Raw genomic sequence first — 26,379 nt, forward strand, 5'->3', positions numbered from 1 at the left:
AGGTTGGAAAGGACCTATAACATTATCTAGCCCAACCGTCCTCCCTTTACCATACCTACAGATAACTACTAAACCATGTCTCCTAGCTCCCTATCCAGATGCTTCTTGAACACTGCCAGGGATGGTGACTCCCCCCCCTCCCTGGGCAGCCATTCCAGTGCCTGACCACTCTCTGAGAGAAAAAGTTCCTTCTCATGTCCAGTCTAAACCTCATCTGATGCAACTTGTGGTCATCTCCTCAGGTTCTGTTTGTTGCCTGGCAGAAGAGGTCAAGCCCCTCCTCATCACAACCTCCCTTCAGGAAGTTGTAGTGTGCAATAAGGTCTCCCCTGAGCCTCCTCTTCTCCAGGCTAAACAATCCCAGCTCCCAGGTTGACATTTGGGCCTCCTGGTCATCTTTAGTGCTCCACTCCCCTCATCTTCATCATGTACCTTTTGCCTCCAGACCTCTGCTCCTGTCTCTTCTTTTTCTGCTTCAACTCTAAGGATTTCCACTGTTTGTCAAATCAGGCTTTTGAAAAAGCCCACAGGCTGCAAGTAAAGAGAAAACAGGATGCTGCAATGGGAAAGTGGAAAAAAACAGGAGGGAGGGGAAGGAAAGAAAAGGATGAAATTAAGCATAAATAACAATAGGCAGATCAGCAAAGGAAGAGAAAAGGAAGAGTTTGAAGCTGATAAGAAATGATAACCAGCTGCAATTGCTCAGCACCAAAAATAAACAAGGATGTCGACAAGTTCATTTTCATGTTTAATTTTAAACAAACATAAAATTGAGAAAGGAAGCTTTATAAGGAAAAACTTAGGAAGAACAGTTTGGGCTTAATGCACTCTGTTAGATGTTAGTGCTTGGTCTCTCTCTTTTACGGTGCCCCAGATCTATGTTTTGACCCTATAAAAATTACACTCTTCACTAAAAAAATCCACTCTCTTGCGCTGATTAATAATTGCTATTAGTCTGTAGCTCCTGAGGCAGGAAATCTATGGGCACGTACCCTGTTGCATGCCTGTAAAGTGATGTCTACGTTCAGTATAGATCAACAATACAATGTGCCACACGACAAGAATATAAATATGACAACTGTAACGAGATCAACCTGCCAACGCTGTCCCTTTATGAGACATTTACAATCAAAGTGAACCGTGTCGACGAAGAGGGTGTGAAAAAAAACCCTGTCTGGTGAGCATGTATCTGCCACATGCTCAGCAGATTTGGGAGCAAACAAGAAGGGCCTGACAAACAGGGAACTTATGGTAATGAAATATCCAAAACGTGAGTAATAACTGGTGGTCACCCTGGAGATTTCTGCATTTTAAACTTGAAATTTTGGAAACAAATTGCTGGGACATTCAGAGGTGTCTGAATTTAGAGCAACAATTACCTGAACAGGTAAATAGCTCTGAACAGGTGAGCAGGTGATGCTGCATCTCCAGAAACACTGCACACTTACAACCAGGAGCTGCAAGACCTCAGTGCTCCCTCACAAGGATGAGCAGCCTGTGGCTATTCTACATTACTCCACAAAGGTTTTGTTTTGTGTTACCTTACCTTCCCTGCCAACAGAATGCCCCCCCGCCATCTACCTGTGTTTGGCAGCCTCGTGGCCTCATTTTGTGCTCCTCAGCAGACAATCCCCCTGCACTGCTACCTCAGGAGAATTCCCCCTTCACCACATCCGAAGTGCTGGTTAGCAAAGCACTGAGCAGACTCCACCAGTAACCAGGCAGGATTAGTTCTCCAAGGCAGACTGCTATAGAAGTGTCTCCACTGAGCCTGAAAGAGGGACACAGGTTTCAGCCTGGTTTTCCATTGCCTTCCCTCCCCCAGGAATCCGCATCCTGCTGTCACACAGGTCACTATTTCCCTGCACTGCTCTGCCTGCCATGCTGTGGGTAACACAAACATAACAGCACAACGTGGACCTGGCTCCATGGGGAGCAACACGGGGAAGGACACAGGGAGTCAGTGTCAGAGCTAAATGATACCATTGTTGCAGACGCAGCCCCATGCTCTTCTGCTGCCTCTCCTGCTGATTCTGAGATCAAAGCCTCTTCCATAAAAATAAAATGTGACTTTCCTTTTGCTGTGGGCAAAATATCCCCCAGGCCATAGATATGCCTACTCCATCATCTCATATCCCCAGAGAACTGCCACCTTGCACCAGAGCCAGCAGCTCCACACAAGTGATTCACTACAGCCCCTGCTCCTTTCTCCTACTTAGCTGTCTATGTGCTACTGCCAGCTGCCTCCCCTGAGGCTGCCCGCATTAGAAACACTGGGGATCCATGCATTGCAACAAGGAAAATGAATCGGGGAGTGCACCTTAGGGGATCATTTACCACAGTTCATTGAGACAATGCACTCAGACATAGGGTTTGATTTCGGATGGTCCTGTGTAGAGCCAGGAGTTGGACTCAGTGATCCTTGTGGGCTCCTTAGAACTCAGGATATTCTGTGATTCTACGTGGCTTCCACCCTGCGTAGGGACAAAAAGTGGAAATTTTATATCTGCGGAGAATCCAGTGCAATTAAACCATACATTAAGTCAGAGAGATGTGAGAAACTCAGTTTAGTTTGGTAAGGGGGATCTGCTGTTGGAAACAAAGAGGGAGCTGGAATTCTATCTGTGTCAGGAAGAGAGGCAAGTGGAAGAGTGATAAATGATGCTGATGACAGCAGGGGAGCAGCAATTACAAATAACTGCACAACATTTCAAGCTTCTACTCCCTGCTGTTAGAATGCCTGTGGCAATGTTGGAGGAAAGAATGATGATTTTCAGACTGAAAACATATCCCTAGGATACATCAGGACCTGGGTTCATAAGGAGAAATGATACAGCAGCCCCTTCATGTGCCATGTGGCTACGAGAGAGAACCAACACAGTGAGCTGTAAACATGCAGTCCAGCAAGTGCTGGGGCTGCCTTGTGCCTCTCAGCAAATCACTCTGCACTGCTCATCCATCTCCCATTTGCCACTTCTGGCTTTGTTCATCTTTCTTCATGTTCCCAAGGGAGGACATTGGTACCTGCCTGGGATCTCCCCAATGAAACTAAGGGGTTTGGGGCTGCCCACCTTCCACAGCTGACAGAATCCCACAGCGCAGGATGCAGCACGTACACCTGCTCAGGAAAACAAGGTTGGCTCTGTGTGCACTTGGCACTGGGTCTTCAAAGTGCTTGAAATAACATGAGGGTTGTGCTAGAGCTCTGCAGAGCAATAGCTTGAAACAAAGGGTGTTTATGATGTGCCCCAAGCACAGGAAGGTGTGTGCCAGTGTTTGAATGCTCAAAGCTTGATGAGATACTGCCAGAGGACTGTGTACAGAGACAAACCTGATGCAGTGTTCCCCATGTTGCCTTTTGGAAACATCCTTGGTGTGAGGTCCTGGGTAGCAGCTCAGAGAACAGATAAACAGAGAGCAGAAGTGAGACTATCCTCTACCATGTCATCCATTTGCCCAAAGGTCTTAAATATATCCTGGCAATCTTCATATCATCCATCAGTAACATCCATTTGTAGGGCACAGAGCAGCATGACATCTCCCCTCCCTCGAGCAATGGTGCCATGCCAACAGCTGGCAGGAGCCTGGCAAACTGAGCATGATCCTCTGTAAGGGTGGCACAGTAAGGGGTACAACAGGCTGGGTTATGTTTCCCACCACCTCCCAAAGGCAACTGAGAGGATGTTTACTGCCAACATTTGGATAGCACCCAATCGCCACACAACCATTCAGAGTTGACTCTCACTGCACCCTTCTGCAGCAGGGAATGCCAACACTCTTCTTTTACAGACTGGCAACAAAACAAGGTCCCAAAAAACAGAAGTGAGCTGGTTACAGCCTAAACAGGATGTCTTTGAAGCTGCATTGAAACTAATTCCTCTGAGAACTTGGCCAGCAGCTCTGGACCACATGCTTCTCCTTCCTGTCTAAGCATCTTGCATTGTGTGGCACTGCCCTTGTCTCTTGGCAGCACCATTGAACAAATAAAAACAACTCTGATTAGATAAGGGTTTGCTTTAACAGCCCCCAAGAGAGGAAGGGAGGGTTAACTCTCAGAAGCCACAGAACATCTTATATATAATATATATATATATTACAGAAACAGCAAGGCCAAGCCTCTGTCACTCACAACTGAGACAAGAAAGATGGATATCATGGAAACAAGTTTGCAGGACGAGACTGTTATACACAGGAACAATCATGCTGGCAGATAACCCATCACATAGATGAAAAACGAGCCATCTTTAGCAAATGGGTCTAGATAATGTTGTAAGGTGGTTTTGAAGGCAAGACATTGTGTTTTGTGCTTAATGATGCCTTCAGAAATGCCTCAGATGCTATTATAGACAAAAAACAGTAAAGCAAGGGACAGAAGAGGTTTGGAAATCTCCCATTCAAGTCACTCTGACCAGTTTGTGAACCGTGCCAAATCAGTAGCAGTTATTACAGAAGACTCATGGTTCAGAGAGCAGACATCAGAAAATAGCCTATACTACCAGAAACCCAAGTCAAGACCTTTTCCCAGCCCAGTGACACACCATCGCTTCTACCATGGCCTAACTCTCCTCCAAAACAGGCTGCACCCATGCAACCCTAAGCCAGCTCCTGAGCTGTGCCCACCATCACCCAAATACTATTGCCTAATATGCAGCTCCATAGCCAGACTGCATACACACTGCAAAACACCCTCGGCACACCATGGTTGTCTAGTGAGTTGTTAGCGTGTTCCCTGGCATGAATTTGTCCCAGGTTAGTTAATGCTCTCCCAGATTAAACTGCGTCTCTGGATGTAGTTTAAGGTTCAGTACAAGCTCAGGGTCCTTTCCATTTGGATGTAGCTGGCTTGCTTTGGCTGTCAAAGAGGTGGCCAGCTTGCTCTGAGGAGCAGATGATTTTAACTAGGATTTAGTCATCATTTAGTCAGGGAAATACTAGACACCATGTCCAGTTTTATTTACTTGTCTAGTCACAAATTGCTTCCGCAGCTGTGTACATCACTGCGCTGACAAATCCAACCCCTGGACACAGACATGACTGTGCATCTCAGGCAATAGGAAAAGAAAGGTCTTGAGTCTTACCCAGAATTTATGGCAAAGAATAGAAAGCCTTTCCTCCTTCAGTGACAAACGCCACTAGCAATCACCTGAATACTACATTTCTTTGCAAAGATGAACTTTTCCCCAGGCAGCTTTATACCTTTTATCAAAGGGATAACGGAGAGATGAAACTTACAAGGGCTGTGCCCAAGATGTGACCTGAGAAACTCAAGGGTGGAATGAAGAGCTGCTGAATCCCAAACATGTGTCTGTCTGTAAGCACATCCCTCTATTTGCTGGCACTTCATATGACTCCAGAGATGGTCAACTACTGCAGAAGGCAGGAGGGATAGGATGTGATCCCCCAGGTGTGTCAATCAGTACCAGCCTATGGTTACAATGGCTAATTCAGGAATTTTTGGTAAGGTTTTCCAGACTACTTCCAAAAATGGTTTTCCAAAAGCCTGTTCTTCAATCCTTTGAAACCAAGACAGAAACATCTGCAGCAAATCCAAGGGGAGAGGGGAACAGTGGTTTTATAAGTGTGCTGATTTAGGAACCTGGTAGCATCAGATGAAATGATAAGCAAATCTCCCATCTCACTGGGCACCCCCCCACCCCAGACAGCTTCTTCCAGAGCAAGCGATTCTCTTACACTTGGTGAACAGAAAAACAACAGGGCAGCTCTGAATCCATTCCTCATTAGCAGTCTGTCCTACCTACAAGCAGTTCTCCGGGTCTTCTGATTAAAGATTTCCTGTGCTTTGGTGAAAGGCACAGGCTAATCGATGAGGTAATGCTTTTTTTATTCTAATTAAGGGTCTGAGTCATCCTATTATTGTAAAGTCCATGCAACAAAACATGTTTAAATCTGTCCGATTACATCACCTTCAGTCCTCTTCCAAACAAGAAATTAAAAAAAAAACCACAACAACCAACACTTTTGATTCTGTGTAGTTACAAATTTACCCCGTACCCCTCCTAAAGGATCTCCTGCCTCCTACAAATCTCTCTCAGTTAACTAAAGGCTTGCTTAGTATGCCTACAGAATAGCTTGTGGCAGCTTCTGCATGCCTTCATCGCTAAGCTCGGCACTGCTGCAAATGACAGCACACTGCTGTTAGAGAGGATGGGAAAATGGAAAGCTGAGAGTTCACTGAAAGGACTATGGGAACTCTGTGAAAGCTGGTGCCAGCTAGTGGCAATGGTATTTCACGCTGGTTCCCTGACATTACTTGGCTCCAATATTCTTAAATTTACAGATATGTGTGTGGCAAGTTCACATGCGCTGTCCTTTAACGCACTGCAAACAATGAACCAAGTCCGTTACAAATCCCACAACATCTTTCTTAAAAGCAGATCTATTTAATTTTGTGAGACGGACAAATTCCAAGCCCGATAGTTACATCCACATTATCACAATTCCTCCTGCTGAATTGGAGCTGAATGACGTATTCCTCACTTAGTGCCTGATGTTGCATGAAGCCATTAAGCCCTCAGTGCATTTTACCCCAGGTGTAGTTACACTTGTGCTCTGCACCAGAATACTGCTGGCTGGCACGCACAGCTGTAACATTACACAGACTATATATAGAGTTATTTGCAGTCCTCTGGGCTTAGGATGATGGTATAAACACAAAATTACTATTTATAATACCCATTTAAATATATTCAGTGCTCTAATCAGAAAGAAAATGAAGCACATTAAAATAATTACTTGAACTCCCTCCCAAAGGATGCTCGTGTTCCAGCTGTGTGTGTATTGGAATCATGCAAGCCAGCCATGACAGAAACTCATCACTGAAGTTTAACTGAGGCAATTGCTTCCACATGCAAAGGGAAACCTAGGGGAAACAATGACAGCATAAACGTGTAGGGCCAAAAATGTAACATTAGAACAGGATATAAGACTGCAGATAAGGACAATGCTGGCATGGAGGAGGATTCCTCCAGGTTTCCCCTGGGTCAGAGAAGAGACTATTTCCAGAATAAAAGAAAACACTGAGCAGCCAACTTCAAATCTATGAGTTACGCCTCTGTGAACCTCTCTGTCAGAATGCCCTAGCTCTGATCCCAACATACCGTTCCTTCTGACCACAAGTGGATATACAGGAGGTTTTTGTCACACTCATCTATCAGATACGCTCCCCTGAAGCAGTGCTTATGGATGTAACCTGTAACAAGTACAAAAACACTGAGAAAATCTCAGCTTTCCTGAGTGCACTTCCATTCTGTTAGCACCTGCCGGAGAACAGCAATGAGAAGAGGGCTGAGTCTTTCACACAGCCACCCCAGTGCCCTCAGCTGGAAAATATAGCTAGAAAAGTTTCTCAGCTCCATCACATGGAACCAAATGGACCTTAGTAGAGTCCTTCTAAGGAAAACATCATCCTGGACCCAAGAGCAAACACTCACAGCAGGCAGCGCTGAACTAATATGGGTGTTTCTGTGAGATTCAATAGCTGTATGTGTTTTCATTTTCCACTGTTCTCTTTCAATCACCTTCAACCCTTCATCTGTGGGAGGACAGCAAGTTTGGCAGACAAGAAACGTGGGAAGCTGTGCCGAGGACGTAGGGCTGGAGACAGAAGGCAAAGGAACACCCACTGCATCATCTGCATATGGGAAGTGAATTCTCACCAGGCATCTATAGACATAAACAATGTTCAGGACAGGCAAACTGGAAAGACTAAAGTGGTGCAAGGAGAGCATCCTGCCATCTGCTTTATTCCCTATTCAGTCAGTTACACAATCTCCACAGCTAGGCTGTAAGTCTGCCCCTAAAAAGGGTCAAGAATAGATAATTCCATGAAAAGCAAATAAGAGTCATCCTTTATTTGCATGAGTAATCCACACTTCCTGCTGTCTTTTCTTCTTTTTCCTCTCTCTGATGAGGAAGATCACTATATCAGACCATGACCTTGGTTTTAAGCAAAGATTCAACTGCCAGAAATGTTTCGGTGGAAGACCGGTGGGGTTGTTTACTGAGATTCAATAAGTTTCCAATTGAACAGCAGCTGCACTGGAATTGAAACAAATACTTGTGTCACTTGGCTAAGTGACAGTCGAGCATGCCTTGCAACCTAAACTTGTGACTCAATTCACAGAATATAAAGATCTGCCTGTTTAAATATCGAAAGGCTTCACAGCTGTGAGCACGGATGCACACGCTGCTAGCAAAACAAGGCTCTTTCTGTTTCTTGTTCATTGTTTTATCTAACTGAATAAAGACAACACAACCTGTAGCTTCCCCTTTTCTTTGACATGAACACTCCCTCTCAGCTTGTTAGGACAGCCAGGCAAGTGTTTCTACTTTGGTGCCCAAATCCTGCTGGATTCAGAGGGGAAACCATGAACTCACATGGCCAGGCCATAATACTGTTGTGAATTTACAAGTGGCCGAGGAATAGGAGAATGACTGAGAAGTGGAGGCAACACCTCAGGAGTACAACCCTGTTGACCAAAGCACAACAACTGAACACATAAATTATGACCAGTTTGCTCCAGGCCAATTGCCCAGTGGATAGCAGCTGTGCTGTGACACTGCTCCAGCCTGCACATATTCTCTTCTTCCTTTGAGGAAAAAAAATCCACCAGCAGGCACAGTGCCTGCACCTACCTACCACAGCTCTGGGCATGCCATCAATGAAACGACTTGGCAAGGCACAAAACGCAGGACTCCTTTGGAGCTGACTTCTGTCTCGCTGTGAGCTGTTAGGAAGTGAGATCAAATTTTGCCATTCATTTCTCTCCCAGAGACAATAAAGACCGAGGCCGGCCTAGTCCACAACAGGGAAGAAAAGGGAAAGCAAAGCATCACTGAGATGTCAGGAGACAAACTCTAGTGTGGTGGTCATTAGGACACAACCCAGAAATAACTGTTGGCACATTCACCAACCTACATCCTCCAGCAGCCAGCCTGGCTCTGCAGGGCTCTGGCAAAGTCAGGGCTTGCTGCCCAGCTGCTTCCTCCCCACCAATCTGCTGCTCAGAGTAATTGCCCGCTTTGTCTGCAGCCAGAAGAGGCCTTGAGTCCTTTAGAACTCTCTTTACCAGTCAAACCAAGTGATGGCAAACCTCTGGCACCAGAACTGATCAAGTTTGACCACAGCAACAACGAACAGCTTTTAAAAACTTTTGGCAGCATCAAGCCCCCAAAACATCAGCCCTCAACTGCCTCATCCCTTCCAAACCGTTGTCGGGAGTTAGATACGTTTATGTTTATCCACAACAGATGCGAAGCATCAATCTACCCATGTGCCTTTATTCCTCTGGGAAGGTACAAAATGGGATGAAGAGCAGCCATGAGGGGAAATCTGCTGAAATAACAACAAAGGTAGAGAGAGCAGACAGAAGAGATCTTGCCTGGGGAATACCCACCCATGGCTCTGTGCAGTCTGCCAGGAAAAACCTCAGGTTGAGGGGAGGATGTGCTGTCACTGAAAGATTTAGGGAGGCAAAGGAGAAAGGACGGAAGGGAGGGAACTGTGTGTGGAGGAGAGGCTCTGGTGATGGGTGAAGAGAGTATACGGAGGCAGGAAAGCACAGGAAAAGGTGGGTTCTCCCATGCTGGTGAACAAACATTAGCTCAGAACTTAATTGTCACTGAAGAAATGCATGCACAGGGCTGTCACATGCTTTAAGTCATGAAGTACTCGTGTTCTTTTGACAAAATTTATCACTGCTTTGTTCAGAAGAGCTGGTTCTGAGTCATTTTAATCAGCTACTGTCTCAAGTTCATCGGAGTAAACTGAATATGAGTACTAACGTCAGTATTAAACTGTGTTTTAAAGCTCTTCAGCCTACAAACAAACTGCACAGTTCATCTGAGGAAGAAAGAGATAAGATCCAACTCAGTTACTGTGATGTGTTCCTACAGTTGTTGTAACATTCAGAGCTAGAAACGTCTAATGTGGTCTTTCTTGGACCAAACAGAAGGAAAAAATACACAACTGGCTGCCTGAATTCCCTACAGAAAGCAAAACCTGAGGAAATCCTCAGGGCAAATAGAGAGCAAACACATCAGAAGGCAGAGAGCTGATCCCTGGGGGAAAAAGGGCTCAGGGCTATACTTCATTTATTAGTTGGTAATCACTTCACACCTTGGGCCTGAGCACAGGAACTCAATTCAGCAATTCAACTGTTAGACCAGGTCCTGGTGATTCCCTGGCATGGGACAGATTGCTTTCTCCTAACCCGTCCTTATGACAGCCCTGTAGATGGCACAGGCCAATGGCTATTTCCAGTGGGCATTCTGGGTATAGCAAACCTCTTTTGGAGGACAGGGGAATTTAACAGAAAATCTTTCATGAGCCAGCACTGTTAAAAGATTCTGCACCTCTATAAAAAATAAGGCATACTGCTAAAAGCACTGCTGTAGTTTATTGGTTACTTAATAATACGTATCTGCAAATGTTGAAACAGATGGATTAAAGACTGATAAATAGCAGCATTGCATCCACTTTAAGGAGAACGGAGAAAAGATAAGTTAATATATCAGATATTTTTCCTATGATGCGAAATAAAATATATATCTAATTTCACAATCTAGAGGATTTTAGTAAAGGGATACTGTAAGCATGATGGCTTACTAGGGGAAAAAATAAGGGCTTTAATATAATGCTCTGGCTAAGAGAGGCTTATGTAACTAGGCTCTAAGTAACTGTATGCATACAATTAAACAAAATAGAAGAAGAAAAGTGCCACTGCTACAAAAGCAAGTACAATACACTCTTTCCCCACTGCACAGTTGATCTCATCTTACTCAGTATTATTCTGTGCTGCTCTGCACAAAGCAGAAAAGATCTCTACACATGTCAAGGAAAACTTGCAGAGTGATAACACAGAGAAACAATATACTTAACTCTCAAGGAGAGCAGAAGATGAGGTGACAGTACACATCCTATAATCACATTTCAGGTGAATGTTAGCACTGCATCCCAAAAACACCATGTAATTTTGAGCACTTTTCATTCTAGGATAGTGCATTAAAAGGTGCAACTCCAGGGCGTAAACTTAATGAGAAGTAAATATTCAAGATGTTCTTAATTCAGACAAGAAAAGGAATCCTTCTGTTGCTAAGCAGCCCAGACATGGATGATGATCACTGTACAAACACAGAAAGTAAGCTTTTGTGCATGAGAAAAGCTGAAGAGCATAGAACTGGCAATTGAGTTGCCACCAGACATGAAAAATCAACTCCCCACAGCCCTGAAGGCAGGGAAGAAAATCAGCACAACTGGGATGTCTCCTCCATTACCAGCCAGCATCCACCTGGATGATCATCATTAATACAAAAGCAGAAAAAGCAAGACCCTAGTTTAGCATTTTACCCCTAAGGCCAGTGCATTTAACTGGATATCTGGTGGCTCAGCAGCACAGCAGCAGTGCTGGGCCTAGTCCAAGACACGGCCTTCTGGCCCAGGAGGAAAAGTTGTTACCAAGTGAAGCGTGTTGACAACATATGGAGGCCCCTGCTACTGAAGCAGTTTCATCCTTATCCAGAAATAAAAAAAAAATAATAAAATAAATGTAGGATTATGCCAAACACATGATTCAATTTAGGTCAGAACTCTGCTACGCAAAGCACTCTGGCCGCTGATATGGCTTGCAATGGACTGCCTTGTTTTACTGTTGACTTCATATGTTTTCAAAGATTTTTTTTTTTTTTAATATATTTTTTTAAATAAAAAGCAAAACAAGGGAAGGAATTGTGGATTTTTTTCGATCTGAATTATCTATGCAACAATGAAATGCATTGTATTAAACATGTTTATCCAGTCTGTACCACCTTCTTTTTGATTGATTCCCATCCCAAACAAAGCATGCATGAGAAACTGAAGCTGCAAGTCTGTCAAGTTCCTTGTTTAAAGCAAGGACCTACAACTTTAAGGGCATGAAAGAAACTCTAAAATGTTCACTCCAGAAACTACCGCTCACTGAAAACTGTGATTCTTTCTTTGTCCTCTTACATAGACATCTATTATTCAACCCCAGGCAGCCCTACAGGCTTGGGGAGGAGTGGCTGGAAAGCTGCCTGATGGAAAGGGACCTTGGTGTGCTGATGGACAGTCGGCTGAATATGAGCCAGCAGTGTGCCCAGGTGGCCAAGAAGGCCAATGGCATCCTGGCTTGTATCAGGAGTGGTGTGGTGAGCAGGACTAGGGAAGTCATCCTGCCCCTGTACTCGGCATTGGTGAGGCCTCATATCAAGTACTGTGTTCAGTTTTGGGCACATCAGTACAAAAAGACATGGAGGTACTGGAGCAGGTCCAGAAAAAGGCAACAAGGCTTGTGAAGGGCTTGGAGAATCAATCCTATGAGGAGAGGCTGAGGGAGCTGGGACTGTTTAGTCTGGGGAAAAGGAGGCTGAGGGGAGACCTTATTGCTCTCTTCCAGTATCTGAAAGGTGATTACAGTGAAAGCGGGGCAAGTCTCTTCTCACTGGTGACAGGCAACAGGAGGAGGGGAAATGGCCTCAAGTAGCTCCAAGGTAACTTTAGGTCAGTCGTTAGGAAGCAGTTCTTTACAGAAAGGGTTGTTAAACACTGGAATAGGCTCCCCAGGAAGGTGGTTGAGTCACCACTCCTGGATGTGTTTAAGAGCCGTTTGGATGTGGCGCTCAGAGATATGATTTAGCAGAGGGTTTTTAGAGTTAGGGTTCTGGTTAGGCTGCAGCTGGACTTAATGACCTTTAAGGTCTTTTCCAACCTGAGTAATTCTATGGTCCTATTATTCCCAGATGGCTTAAAAGTGGGATGCAATGCTTATGACCAACCTGATCTCCAATGACGTGAAATAAAAATATCTTCCATAGAAGCTAGCTGAGTTAGAGGAATTAGAAACAATATAAAATGAGATTCAGGATTCTCATTTCCACTGCTGTGACAGTGTACATACAATATTTAAAAAAAATAATAAATACACCAAGAAGTTTTTATATAAGAAGCCAACCACTGAGTTAGAGAGAAAACCATCAGACTGCATGATGTGTCATGCTGCAACTCTCTACCAGCAAAGGCTTTGTTTCTTCTTAAATAAACAAAATTATTCTGATTCACTAAGAATTCTGCTCTGGAAAGGAATGAAAGCAATAAACGAAATGAGGATTAAATACCAAATCTTTTCATCCTTCAAGGCATTAAAGGACTAAAATAATCAGACTTTCAAATGTTACGTCAAACTCTGCAGAGCAGAAAAGCAAACTTCTTGCTTGTTTTGGCACAGCAAATTCTTTACAGCTTACACTTGTTGTAACTCTGAAAATACAACATTGTGTTTGCTAACCCAATATATCATTTTCCTATCCAAAAAAGGACAGTTTCTTTTATAAACACCACCAACTAAAGACCATTCTGCGGGAAGTACTACGTTATCTGGCTTCTCATTGTAAATAGTTGCTGAACTTTTTAAAACACCTCTTCAACAAAGGAGAAATTCTGAGTAATTAAGCACACTTGGTCAAAAGAATAATGCTTAAAGTTCCCCAGTGAAGCATAAAGGATGAAATATCTCAAGTAAAAAGGATGCTATCTGGAAATCAGCAATTAAATGGGATTATAATAGCAAAATCAAAATCCTTAATCATTACAGTCCACTTGAATTTTAGTTCTGGAGACCCATGCAAAGAACTTGGTGTGAATGACCACACTGCAAATGATTCACAGTAACTGGGAATCAATAAGAGAGTGTTCTGGCTCATTCCTATCAGTTGGCAGTTCTAGGAAGAAGCAGTTCAAAAGCCCAGACTGGTTCAAGAAAAAAACATTCAGTGGAGGCTAATGATTGTGGATGCCTCAACCAATTCAGCTGAATCCATCAGCCTGCTTACTGAAGGTCAAGAACTAATCTACTTTGGGCCTCTCTACTTGGGCATCTAAAGTTTGAGACATACTAAAAAAACAGTCACAACTTATGATCCCAAACATGGAAAAAGTAAATTTATATTCAGTCTTCAGTAGTTAGAAATGCTTTTGTGAATTTGATGAGAATTTCCATCTTGAAGTGGAAATAACCATCTGAAAATTATTGGAAAGATACACAAACCCAGACGTTACCTTTAGCAACCTCTGAATCAATTCCTTGGTCTCTCAAGCTATTACTGCTCATGTCTTAGATGCATTCATGATGTGATATCATCAAAGAAGGGCAAAAGGAAAGATAGCCCATACTTGAATCTCATGACTGAAACGTTGGTTCTTTTGGTCTTTGTAATGCTATAACTTCGGGTCATTCTAGGTACCAGTCAGCTCAGAAGTAGTTCCAGACAAGGTAAACCCTAGTGCTCTCCAAAATGGCATGTCCTATAGTGTCCAGCTGCTTAACAATTTGTGGAAGCACCCTGCAGCATCTAGTAGAGCACCCACTGCAGCTGAGACTGTAGTTAAGCCATTCACAATGTCTCGCTCTCTTGGATTCCCTAAGGATTGCACTGAAGTGGCCCTACACATTTTCTTTAATCCATAAAGGTTCTTCTTTATGAATCTACAGAAATCTATCTACAGGAATACAGCAGAGGCCTCTCCTCCTCAAGTCCGGCTTTTTATATTATAGAACACTGGGATGAGGGAACAGAGACATGGAATAGACTAATTTTTAATAAAATTAGGCAAAAAATTAAACAGCAAAAGTCACGACATCCATACCTGATTATACCAAGAGGGTCTAAATCTTCTTCCTCCTCTTCCTCTTCTTTTTTCTCATTTTTCTCAGCATTCTCCAGTGTTGCAAGCTTTGAAATCAAGTCTGGTGTCTTCTCCTCTTTGAAGAAATCCAGTGCATCATTTTCTTCATCTTCTTTCTCTTTGTCATCAGGAACGTTTCTACCCTTGAAGTCAGTGACACCAGTGGATTTTGTTCCTGCAAAACACAATTACAGGTGCAAAACTGAAAACACGGGACACCAGCCATGTTTTATTTCATGCCTTGCACCTGTTCCTCCTGATTTTGTTTGAGAAATTAAGTACACAATAAGCTTTTGTGAAATTCTTCCAATATTCCCAACTATCCCTCGTTCTTTTCAATTTTGCATCATTATATTTCTGATCTGTTTATGTTTTTAAGTTGTCAAGCAGAAAAAGACAGAGGAAATTAACTTTTATCTAAAACCTAGCAGCATATGTCTAATCTTCTCCTTTATGTTCCTTCTGTAGTCAGTGGAAACAATAGAATTTCCAGTCAGTGACTCATCACATCTAAATACAGTTGTTCGACAATAAGTTTCCTTCTGAAGTGCCTATTTCTCCCCATTGGCTACAGAGGGGGCCTAAATGCTCCATTTTGCTGTAGATAACTAACCTTCATATATAACTAGAAGAGATAAAGTCCACTTTTAGTTAATGATTTAATTAACTTGGGCTAAAATACAGCACTGGACAGCATGAAAAACAGTTTCCAAAACAGTTCTTCAATTTACACTCAGAAACAAAGTCTGAAGTTCTGATTCTCTTCACTATGTTCATCTGGTTTGGTAGAGTGAGACACAGTATTCTAAGGCAGATTCTGATAAACAGGTCACATTACCTGTACATAACCTGTCCACAGAATATACGGACTTATTCAGCTATATCTATATCGTATACATAAAAGCTTAACACGAATTCTAAATTCTCTATGGCCTACTTTCAAGAGAACACTGACAAGGATAGGGAAGAACTCTAAAACCTTATTTGGCAAAATCCTTTTTCTAACATTATGCAGTTTTGCCCCCCTTGACTTTAAGAAGCTTTTTTCAGTTGTGGGTTTTGTGACTGATAAGGCTTTGCTTACAGGGATGCACACTTGCTAGTCTCACAGAGCAATACTTAAATGAACTAAGAGAAGTGAGCCCATCTGTTCCATTCATTCACTTACTGCTATGTCCAAGGAATGTAAGAAAAGATCTGTACAAATAATTGGAAGCGGCAACAAGAACTGGACACAAAGCTAAGGGAAATTAAGGAAGAAAAAAAACCTATTCTTTAGCTTTTTTTAACTAAAAAAAGCATCGCTTCTACTCAAAAAGTCATTGCCAACAGTTTGCTTTAGGGTCTACTTCAGCAAGACCTAGCAGTTTTATTAGGAATGAAGAACAGACAAAGCATGAAACAGTTATTCACTAAGGGAGCCTTGCACCATCCTATCAGGGACCATCCCTCTGCTAACAATACACGATTATTTAGCCTATGAAATCACAGCTTTAGTATATGCCTAAGGGAAATTAGAGATTGTGCAACTGACACTTTCATAACAACCATTTTGGCATTAGTACTTCCAAAGGAGATGCGTTCACTGAAAAGGGGAAAATAACAACAAACGCAATCAGAAAGAGTGGAGACATTGACACAGGCTGCCCAGGGAGGTGGTGGAGTCACTGTCCCTGGAGATGTTCAAGAAACATGGAGATGTGGCACTGAGGGACATGGTCAGTGGGCATGGTAGGGATGGGTTGGTGATTGGACTAGATGGTCTGAGAGGTCTATTCCAATCTTAATGATTCTATGGTTCGATGACTGTGTAATACTGTAGATGCACAAGAGAATATTTTTAGTGACAACCCTTACTCTGGCATTCTCTAGCTCTTGACTATCTAAATCAAGTACCTAATAAGGCTTGTAGTAAGCACGTTTGTGGAAGAGAGGACACTCACATATTTTAGTTACCTAAAAATTCCAGTAACTCAGGACTCGTTGCTAGATCCTCATCTTTTGAGATGAATTTCATGATATCATTGAACGTTGATCTTCGTTCATAGATGTCAGATTCTCCCACAAACAGAACTTTTCTAGGCAAGAGTGGAAGAGGAACATGTGGATACCGTGCTGACAGTCTGTGGTAGAGCTCCTCTATCTCGCTGTACTTCTTGGACACCTGAAATAGAATGTGTTGTCTGGGTAAGTTTCTTTAAAGGCAAGAGGGAGACACAAGCAGCAATTTAAGCACTGTGAAGCATTAACCCTGGAATCTGAAGTGGAAAAACATGTATTACCAAAGAGCTTTACATATATAGCCTAGTAAAAGCTTATTATCTACACAGTCAATCCTAAAGCACTGTTGCTGGTCTTCTGATTCTGTTATTAAAATCTGCTCCCTAATGAAATAGAAGTTCATTGCCAGATACCCAGCGTCCATTTGTCTGACTCATCGGCTAATTAAATACTGGGAAGATCTCTGCTCCAGATACTTTCCTCTGACAGCTAAAATTCGTGTCTGCTATGTGATGATCAGCTTCAAAAGATAGGAGGCATAGCTGGGTATGTATCAGATGGCGAAAGCAGGATGAATCTTTCTACCACCATGCCAGATTTTTCAGCCTTGCTGGGTTTTGGTGTGCTTCTGGCTGTCAAGGCCTAAACACCTGGCACATTTGTTGCCCTGCGCAGCACCCAACACAAAAACTCAAGCGCAAAGACCTCAGGTGATCCTTGACTCTTCAGTTTATCCATGAAAAAACTCAAGGGCAAAGACCTCAGCTGATCCCTGGCTCCTTATCTATGAGAAAATAAAAAGAAACCACTTGGCCATGGTCAACAGGTTCTTGTATAGTGAGAAGATGCCAACAGTGGAGTCATTCCCTCTGCACACAAAGGCAGGAAGTCTGAGGAGAAAATAAGGCCCAAGATACCACAGGAAAGTGATAACCATGGGAATGCTGGTTAGAAATAGGCTGGCTTATATGCCACAGCCAGCTCTGAATTCAAGACTGGAAACCAACACACACAAAAAATCCCCCACAAAAAGACAACATACTGTCGGTAATTGATATTATGGTCATAATGGAGATTGACTGCCATGCTATGGGACTGTGGCATTATACAGACAATACATTCATCTTGATGCTCCATAATCTATTAAAGCGTTGCAATGCATACAGAGTTGGATTTAAAAAAACAACCCAAAATCTAGTGCAAGCAGAGGCTGCGCAGATCAGATCCTCTCCTAGGGTGGAACATTTATCCTCCTGTAACTTACGCTGGCTAACTGTAGTGGAGTGAATCCTAATTAGCAGTGAGATATAAGACATGGAGAGACATGAGCACCACATCTTCTATCTTGGGATAGAAGAAGGCAGAACACCTCCACCAACACAGCAATAATAGAAGGTCAACCCACAAGAAGCACAAAAGTATCTGGGAAATAAGCTAGACACTAACTCAGAACCCATAAACTATATCTATACAAGCAAACTTAACAGTATTGGGGTGTATTCCCCAGCAGTGAAACTTGATAGTATCTGATAGGAACCTTATAGTGCCTCTGGAACCTGATAGCATCTGGCACAGTTTTGCCTGGGCAGCTAGCACTCCCTCTGTTCAGCCCAGGATTTAGCCTGGTGCAGAGTACTCAGTAGCCTTTATGGGTACTGCCAGTCATTGTGAATAGTAGAAACTTTCACTGATTAATGGCAATAATACATAACAAATTAATGCCTGAAGCCATTAGAAGACAGCAGCCAATCAACAAGACCAAGCCAATACAGCTGTAAAGCACTCAGAAAGGAGCAATGAACTGAGACATACAGACATATTTCACTCCCCTCTTAATTATCATCCCTCCTCTATCAAACACTGCACATCATTCATAAATCTCAATTTATATCTAATTAAACCATTGAACTTAAAGTAATTGCACACCTTTGCATGCTGCTACTAATTCAGCCATTGTGAATCTGTGTGGGCTTTGCACAACACCTTGCAACAGCACGTACAACGTAATATTATTATACTCAAAGCACAATAACAGGATACCCCAAAGCCTGCAACACACCATGCAGACTAACATTCAGCAGTGCGGGGATGCCCTCTGCTGGGATAACCTACCACACATGCAGGATGTGAAACCTGCAGCCCAAACTATTCCCCACCTACGCCAAAGGCTGTGCCTAGCAAGTCCCTGCCTCCTGTGGCTCTGCCTCAAACCCTGGCTTACAATTTCATGTTTTCTGTCAGTTTCCCAAGGGAAGGGCATGCAGCAAGTTAAATCTTCCTTTTCCTGGTTACCCTTCACAATTCTTTGAAAAGAGGCCGTGGATTCTGTGGTACAGAATGTCAGGTTAAAAAACAAGAGGTTGCTCTAAAGCCTCCTTTATCAATGCTATTCAATAAATGAGATCCCATTTGATTGATACTAAAATATTTGTCTTATGTAACCTGTAATTCCTCTAGGGTCCCGCAATTATCCTCTCCCCCTCCCTGCCTCTACCCTAAGCCCCCACCTGCTGAAGCCAGCTCAAGTGCACTGACTTCAAGGGAGTTCTGTCAAGTTGCAATATCAAAGGCACCATTTACTTTACTTCAAAAGAGTTAATCACACAGATACAGCAAAGCATGTGCATATTTGCCAGGTCAAGACCCTATCTGCCTGTAACAATTAACATTCAACTTAGAGCTGAAACAGAGACAGGGACGGGCTGAGTGGCTTTTTTATTCCCCCCCTCCAGGAAACAGATAAGTAAGTCAAATATGACTACATACAGCTAGAAGGTTAAGAAAACCACTGGGAAGTTCAAAGTGAAAGACTGTAGTTTGCTGCTAATCCCTCAAATCTCATGCATGTGCCTTACCCCCCTCTTCACAAGAGCCTCGCGCATCAAAGTATGCACTGATGCCTGAAGGACACAAGCCTGGGACTCTCAGATGTGCACAGGAGAATTTGATTCCACTCAGTATTAGTGGGATTTAATGTCTCCTTTCCCTAGGCTCCTTTTAATGCCTCAAACTTGTCTTCATATGCTTTCTATTAACAGTAAGGATTTCAATGAAACTGAGGCCTCAAACAGAGCTAACTCGACCCCCTCAGCCAGCCAATGCTCACTAACGACTAGACTTAGTTCTACAGTCATGAAATACATATCTGTGACTACTTTTTAAAAGCCCACTTCTGCACACTGTCAGGAAATAGAAGTGAAGCATTACCCCTTAAAACATCCAGCAGCTTTGGATACAAGAATCAAAAGCACTTCTACCCACAGACAACACATACTGAGCTTTCACTTGTACGCTTCCAAGGTAAGCAATACCAGAATTAATGCTGCCTGATGATCTCATGGTTATGCATGACAGTAGGTTTTAATTACATGACCACCTGCTTGTTCTCCTCACCTGTTTCACCCAGCAGAAAAGCAGCACTCTACTATTTCTTCTTTAATCAATATGAACTCTTAACAGCTGCTGAACCTACTGCTACACCGAATGTTGCTCTCCCATCACAGAGGTTAAAGCACGAAGGAATTTATCTTCCCAACATACCTGTGTGGTCAGGAAACAGCAGCCCCAGCCCAGAGGGACTGTGAGGCTCACAGAAAGTAGGTCAACGTGCACCAATAGGCAAGAATAAAAGCACACCCACATGCTTTTACTCCTTCAATTTATGAGAGGAAGACAGTTCTGTAGTAAATTTCTCCTCAAAATGTGCCTGCCTGACACCAATACTTCTTTGCTTAGCCAGGAAAAAGGAAAGAACTTGACTAACAGAATCACAGAATGACCCGGGTTGGAAGGGACCTCAAGGATCATGTAGTTCCAACCCCCTGCCTGGCAGGGCCACCAAACATACACAGTTACTAGATCAGGTTGCCCAGGGCCCCGTCCAACCTGGTCTTGAACACCTCCAAGGACGGGGCATCCACAACCTCCCTGGGCAGCCTGTTCCAGGGCCTAACCACTCTCCTAGTGAAGAACTTCCCCCTAACATCCAACCTAAATCTTCCCTCTTTCAACTTAAAACCATTTCCCTGTGTCCTGCTATTGTCAGCCCTAAATGGTATTTGTAAAAAAGAAGAAATTAAACCAGGCACAAATAGAAAGGCACTATCTGTTGGGTGGATTTTTAATTAGGCTGGGAAGAGAGAAGCTCACTGCTAAAGGTGAGGTGTGGCTGGAAGAAATGCATTTAAGATAAACAAAGCCTCACAGAAAATGGTCCATCTGTAGACAATAATTAAAGGTTACCTTTGCAGAAGTACCTGATGCAGCACTAAAGATAAAACCAATTTCACTGTTTCAGTAGTATTCTGACCTTTGAAAGAAATGCAGCTGAGTTCTTTAATTACCAAACACAACCTCAAGGTTAAGCAGTTCTACAACCCATCTGCTGCATTTTACACATGGTATTTCTTTTTCCTTTTTAATTAAAAAATCCCTTCTGTTTCTCAGAATGTAGATCTGAAGGTAACAAGGATGTGGATTTCTTCTTCTGTTAATGCTTCACCAACATTTCATTTGAAATGCTGATGTTGCACAGTCCCATTATAGCTGGGGAACACACAGAACCCTGGATTGCTCAAACCCGTTGTAAAGAGCAATAGCTCACCAGGTCAGATATGAAGTCTCTTTCTGCTGTTTGTTTAGTTTTGGTTGGAGAACCTTCACACATCTTGATCTACTGTGGTCTAAACCACAGTGCTGAGGTCAGAGCTGGCTCAGAGGGTGCTTCTGTCCTGCTCACCTTCTTTTCCCAGAGGACTCTAAGATGTTTTTTGTGGAGAAAATAGTGTACAAGCACATGGCTGCCTGTGGCTGCTTGGAGCTCAAAGCACACAGAGTTTCACTGCTGCCATCTAGGGCATGAAAAGGAACAGGACATTGACTTCTATTGGAAACAGACAGAAAAGCAGCTAGACGAGGAACGTCAAATTACAAGGGAAAGTAACAGAAGAAGGAACCTGATCTAGTAAATGTGGATGTTTGGTGGCCCTGCTGGGCAGGGGGGCTGGAACTACATGATCCTTGAGGTCCCTTCCAACCCGGGTCATTCTGTGACTCTGTGTGATTCTGTGATCCTATGTCAAAATGCATCACCCTCCACAAGGCATCTCAGGCTTCTCAGATGTTACCAGCCATGCACAGTAAACAGAGTTCACCCACATCATAAATGCTTTGCTATATTCTTCTCAACAGTACTGCAGTGGCTGCAATGGGAAAATACTGGTCAAATGTAGACATCTAACCACAGAAAACAAACAGCTCTGCCTAAACATAGGCATCTATGCCATCTGAGATGCTCTGGGGCACCCAAGAGTGCAACCAAATATCACACAAAACCTATGGGAGACCCACAGCATTGTCAGAGCTTTTTGATAAACTCCAGGGCACCTCAGATAGTCTAGACAGTGAGTAGCATGCAACTCAATTGAGCCTTAAGCATTTCAGCCTAGAGTCAAAGACCTCCACCCCAGCTGTCTAACATGCAGAATGCTTTCCCTTTACAGTCAAATAGTAGAGGCATTTCCAGAGGATGAGTCACCCCATTCCCCTTCTCTCCAGTGACCACAAAAGCAGTGACAGACTCAGATTAAAATATCTAACTTGCAGAGAGATAAACTAGGACAGGTGAATCCCTCTGCTCCTTCCAGTAATACATACAGAAGACTCACTGGAATGAATCGACGCAAAGCATCCATCCTCCAACCACTCAGCTCAGAGTTTTAAATTACTTTCATGCACCAAACTCTATAATACATCAGACTTAGCTGAAAAAAGAAATGCATCAGATGAGACAAATGTTACTCCTGTCAGGCTACACCACAGTTTTCTTCCTCATAAAGAATGAAATGCCAGGAGGTCTGACCCGAGAAGAAATCAGAAAGGTTCACTTCACTTGAGAAGAACAGCTGAGTGTGGAAAATTCTTTTACTCAGAGAGAACAGACACGGGAGTGGATAACCCCAGCAAACAGGGGGAGCACAGTAGGAAGTCTGCTGCTTCTCTGTATAGAAGAGCTGATTTCAACTCCTTTTTCTAAGTGAAGCACAGTATCAGATAACAAAAACCAGCTTAAAATCTTGAGTTTAGTCAGGTTCCTCCTTCACAGAGCTGCATGGAAATAGTGCATAATAAAAGCAGGCACTACTGCACAGAAAAAAGCAATTCCACATCCCCTTCTCTCATCTACCCCCGTCTGGCCCTTCCCCTGTCCTTCAGCAATGACTGATGAGTGCTGTGCAACTCAGAGGCTGAAGAAACAGGTGTAAATTAGTACTAAGCAAGAAACCCCCAAACACTGTTTTTAGCCAGGACCAGCTGCTCAGCTGTCACTACAGAATGGCCACATGGCAACTGACACTGGCAGAAAGAAGGAAGCACTGCAAGAGAGAGAACCACTCGATCCTCCCCAGAACAAGAGAGGAGAACAGTCTCTCTTGCAGCACTTTCCCATCGTCTATCAGCTAGGGAGTGCAACAAGTGTCAGAGATCTGCTCCTCACCATGACTTTTTCAGAGCACTGACAGATGTTTCTTTATCTGCAGGTCACACTGTGTGCACATCCATTTACCAGCTACGTCCCATTGAGCATGAGTTATAGTAAGGCTAATGGTCTACCAGGTAACCACATACATCATTCTAACATTACAGTCATCACCGAAACATCTGCAAAGTGCAGATGCCGACAGCATGCAAAAGTATCTGTTACATCAGAACCAAAACAATCGAAGTGGATTAAGAGAGAGAGAAAAAAGAATGATTGCTAACGTGGCACTGATTAAACATTTACCATAAACTGAACAACATCCTCAGGTTTGTGCTTTGCTGACTTGAAGGCAGCCAGTCGGGTAACGACGACTATGTGGTACTCCACGTGGCCAGACATCATCTTCCCACGGACCTCCTGGTATTCTGGTACTGACAGATCCAACCCAGTGTGTGTATTCTGGATTTGTCTAGGAAGGAAAATAACACACAGAGCTCAGATACCAGCACACACACTTTTAAATGACCCTCCAATTCAAAGCTCCAGAAAGTCAGAACTTCTGTTTTAAGAGGGCACAGGACAGACCCTACACCACAGCAATACAAAACTGCACAGACATCACCCATCGCAACATGAAATAATACATATTGGTTTTGAATATTAAAGTCCCAACAAATGCTGCTTTACCCTGCAGGGCAGACAAGCAGATGCTGTGATCTCCAATTTCATCGTGCTCTAAAACAAAGCTCTGGTCACAGGTCAAGCTAAGCCTTGATTTAGCCTCAATCATCAATCACGTACAATGTACCGTGATGAAAACATCATTGTAAAAGTCACTAAATCAGAGAGCTGTACACACACATGAAGTTGATAAGGACATACCCACACCCAGACTTTTCATTTCAAAGCTCTTAGAAGTCCCAGCTAAAACGACTGTAATGGAAAGCGGTTAGAGGGAAGGGAAATAACCACATTTATTGCTTGTTTGCTTAATGCTTTGTGATCACTTTCGTGAACATCTCTTATACAAAACCTACCACCGTTACCTCTTCCATGGTAACAGGACGGGTTTCTTAAGTATAATAATGATCCTAAGCCAGCAGAAATCAGATCTCATATTAGGAGGAAGCTTTTCACACAGAGGGTGGTGATGCACTGGAACAGGTTGCCCAGGGAGGCTGTGGATGCCCCATTCAATGTGGAGGCATTGAAGGAAAGGCTGGATTGTGGCTCTGGGCAGCCGGGTTGGAACTATTAGATCACTGTGGTCCTTTTCAACCCAGGCCATTCTATTCATGATTTCTCCGTGCAGTTTAACTACACGGCTGCAGGTTGGACTAGCCGATCTCGGAGATCTTTTCCAAGCTGACTAGTGAAATCCTTTAGGACGAAGGGAAGTGCTCTGAAGCAGGGCGGAACAACCAAACAGGGTCGGTTGAGCTGACAGCACAGATTCGTTCCGGCCTCGGATCGTCACTAAACCTCACGGGACAACACCGGCCCCACACACCCCCACACAGCCGGGGAGCCGCTCCCTCAGCCCCCTCAGCGCCCGCCGCCCCGATCCCGGCCGGTACCTGGTGGTGACCAGCACCGCGGGCGCCGCGCTGTGCTGCATGGCGGGGGATCGGGCTCCTTCCGGCCCGCCCCGCGAGCACAGGCCGCTGTCGGCGGCTGAGCGGCCCGTCACGGGGTCCCGCCTCCCTGTGGCTGCGGCCCGGCCGGATGTGTGCGGGCTGCGGTGCAAAAGGAGCGCTGAGAAGCGAAAGGAGTAAAAGTAAAGCTTGCCACGTAGTCGGCAGGATTCGAACCTGCGCGGGGAGACCCCAATGGATTTCTAGTCCATCGCCTTAACCACTCGGCCACGACTACACCGGCATACAAAGCTGCTGGCAGCAAAACTGGAGTAATTTATGTCTGCTTAGTGGCCCCGAGCTGTGACAGTCCTCAGCTTTTCACCCTACAGGAGATCACAGAATCACAGAATTATCAAGGTTGGAAAAGACCTCGAAGATCATCTAGTCCAACCATTACAAGTACTTCCCAGCTAAATCATATTCATCAACACAACAACCAAACGTGTCGGTGGCTCCACCACCTCCCTGGGCAGTGCATTCCAATGCCTGACTACCCTTTCTGAGAAGTAATACTTCCTAATGTTCAGCCTGAATCTCCCCTGACGCAGCTTAAAACCATTCCCTCTAGTTCTATCATCAATTACACGAGAGAAGAGGCCAACCCCCAGCTCACTACAACCTCCCTTCAGGAAGTTATAGAGAGCAATAAGGTCTCCCCTGAGCCTCCTCTTCTCCAGGCTGAACAATCCCAGCCCCTTCAGCCTCTCCTCATAAGGCCTGTGCTCCAGACCCCTCACCAGCTTTGTAGCCCTCCTGTGAACGCGTTCCAGGGCATCAATGTCTTTCTTGCAGTGAGGGGCCCAAAACTTCAGTGAGGGGCCCAAAACAAGATGCTTCAGGCCCTAAAACATCTTTCCGGCTCTACACTACCAACCCAGGAGGTGTGTAAGGATGGTTGAACCAGATGAATTTAGAGGTCTTTTCTAATCTTAACAGTTCTGTGTTAGGAAACACTTCTTTACAGATTAGGAAACACTCCTTTACAGAAAGGACAGTTAAACACTGGAATAGGCTCCCCATGGAGGTGGTTGAGTCGCCATCCCTGGATGTGTTTAAGAGCCGTTTGGATGTGGTGCTCAGGGATATGATTTAGCAAAGAGTTGTTAGATTTGGGGTACTATGATTGGGCTGTGGTTGGACTTGATGATCTTTGAGGTCTTTTCCAACCTGGGTAATTCTATGATTCTATGATTCTGTGTTTCTGGGACAGCTCCAAACCGAAGAAAGTTTTGAGAGAAAAGGAGGCCAGTGTGAGTTCAGTCAGTGACATCTATAAAATGAAGAAAAAATGAACAGGAGGCAAATAATTAAGCTCAGAAGATGGATAAAGGAACATAAAGGAACTTAAAGGAACTTCATTTGTGCTGAAGATGTATAAGCATTCAGAAGTGTCCCTATAAGAGGAGCTCATGCTGAAATATGGTCTCAGCCTGAAACTCTAAATTAAGAGCTCTCCACGATACAAATGTGATGGGAAAGGCAGATTTTAAACACAGAATTAAAGGAGAGATGCTTGTAACCTCCAATATCACCATTAACAA

At 43.8% G+C, this 26,379-nt stretch overlaps 1 protein-coding gene and 1 non-coding gene across 4 annotated transcripts in view; both read right to left on the reverse strand.

Annotated features, from left to right (window-relative positions):
* HS1BP3 (HCLS1 binding protein 3) overlaps window positions 1-24,912 on the reverse strand; it is a 37,733-nt gene extending 12,821 nt beyond the window's left edge. For all 3 annotated transcript variants that reach the window (XM_015859581.1, XM_032443701.1, XM_015859584.2), the window contains exons 1-4: window positions 24,779-24,912; window positions 23,505-23,670; window positions 16,676-16,883; window positions 14,681-14,894 (exon numbers count right to left, since the gene is read on the reverse strand). In XM_015859581.1, the coding sequence (XP_015715067.1) occupies window positions 14,681-14,894; window positions 16,676-16,883; window positions 23,505-23,670; window positions 24,779-24,819 (629 nt within the window). In that variant the 5' untranslated portion in view covers window positions 24,820-24,912. The remainder of the gene's footprint in view (window positions 1-14,680; window positions 14,895-16,675; window positions 16,884-23,504; window positions 23,671-24,778) is intronic.
* A 79-nt stretch (window positions 24,913-24,991) lies between these two features.
* TRNAS-AGA lies at window positions 24,992-25,073 on the reverse strand. Its single transcript has one exon. It is a non-coding gene; the product is annotated as a tRNA-Ser (tRNA).
* Between the last annotated feature and the right edge of the window lie 1,306 nt (window positions 25,074-26,379).

Source organism: Coturnix japonica, chromosome 3 (assembly GCF_001577835.2).
Source record: "Coturnix japonica isolate 7356 chromosome 3, Coturnix japonica 2.1, whole genome shotgun sequence".
Taxonomy (NCBI): Eukaryota; Metazoa; Chordata; class Aves; order Galliformes; family Phasianidae; genus Coturnix; species Coturnix japonica.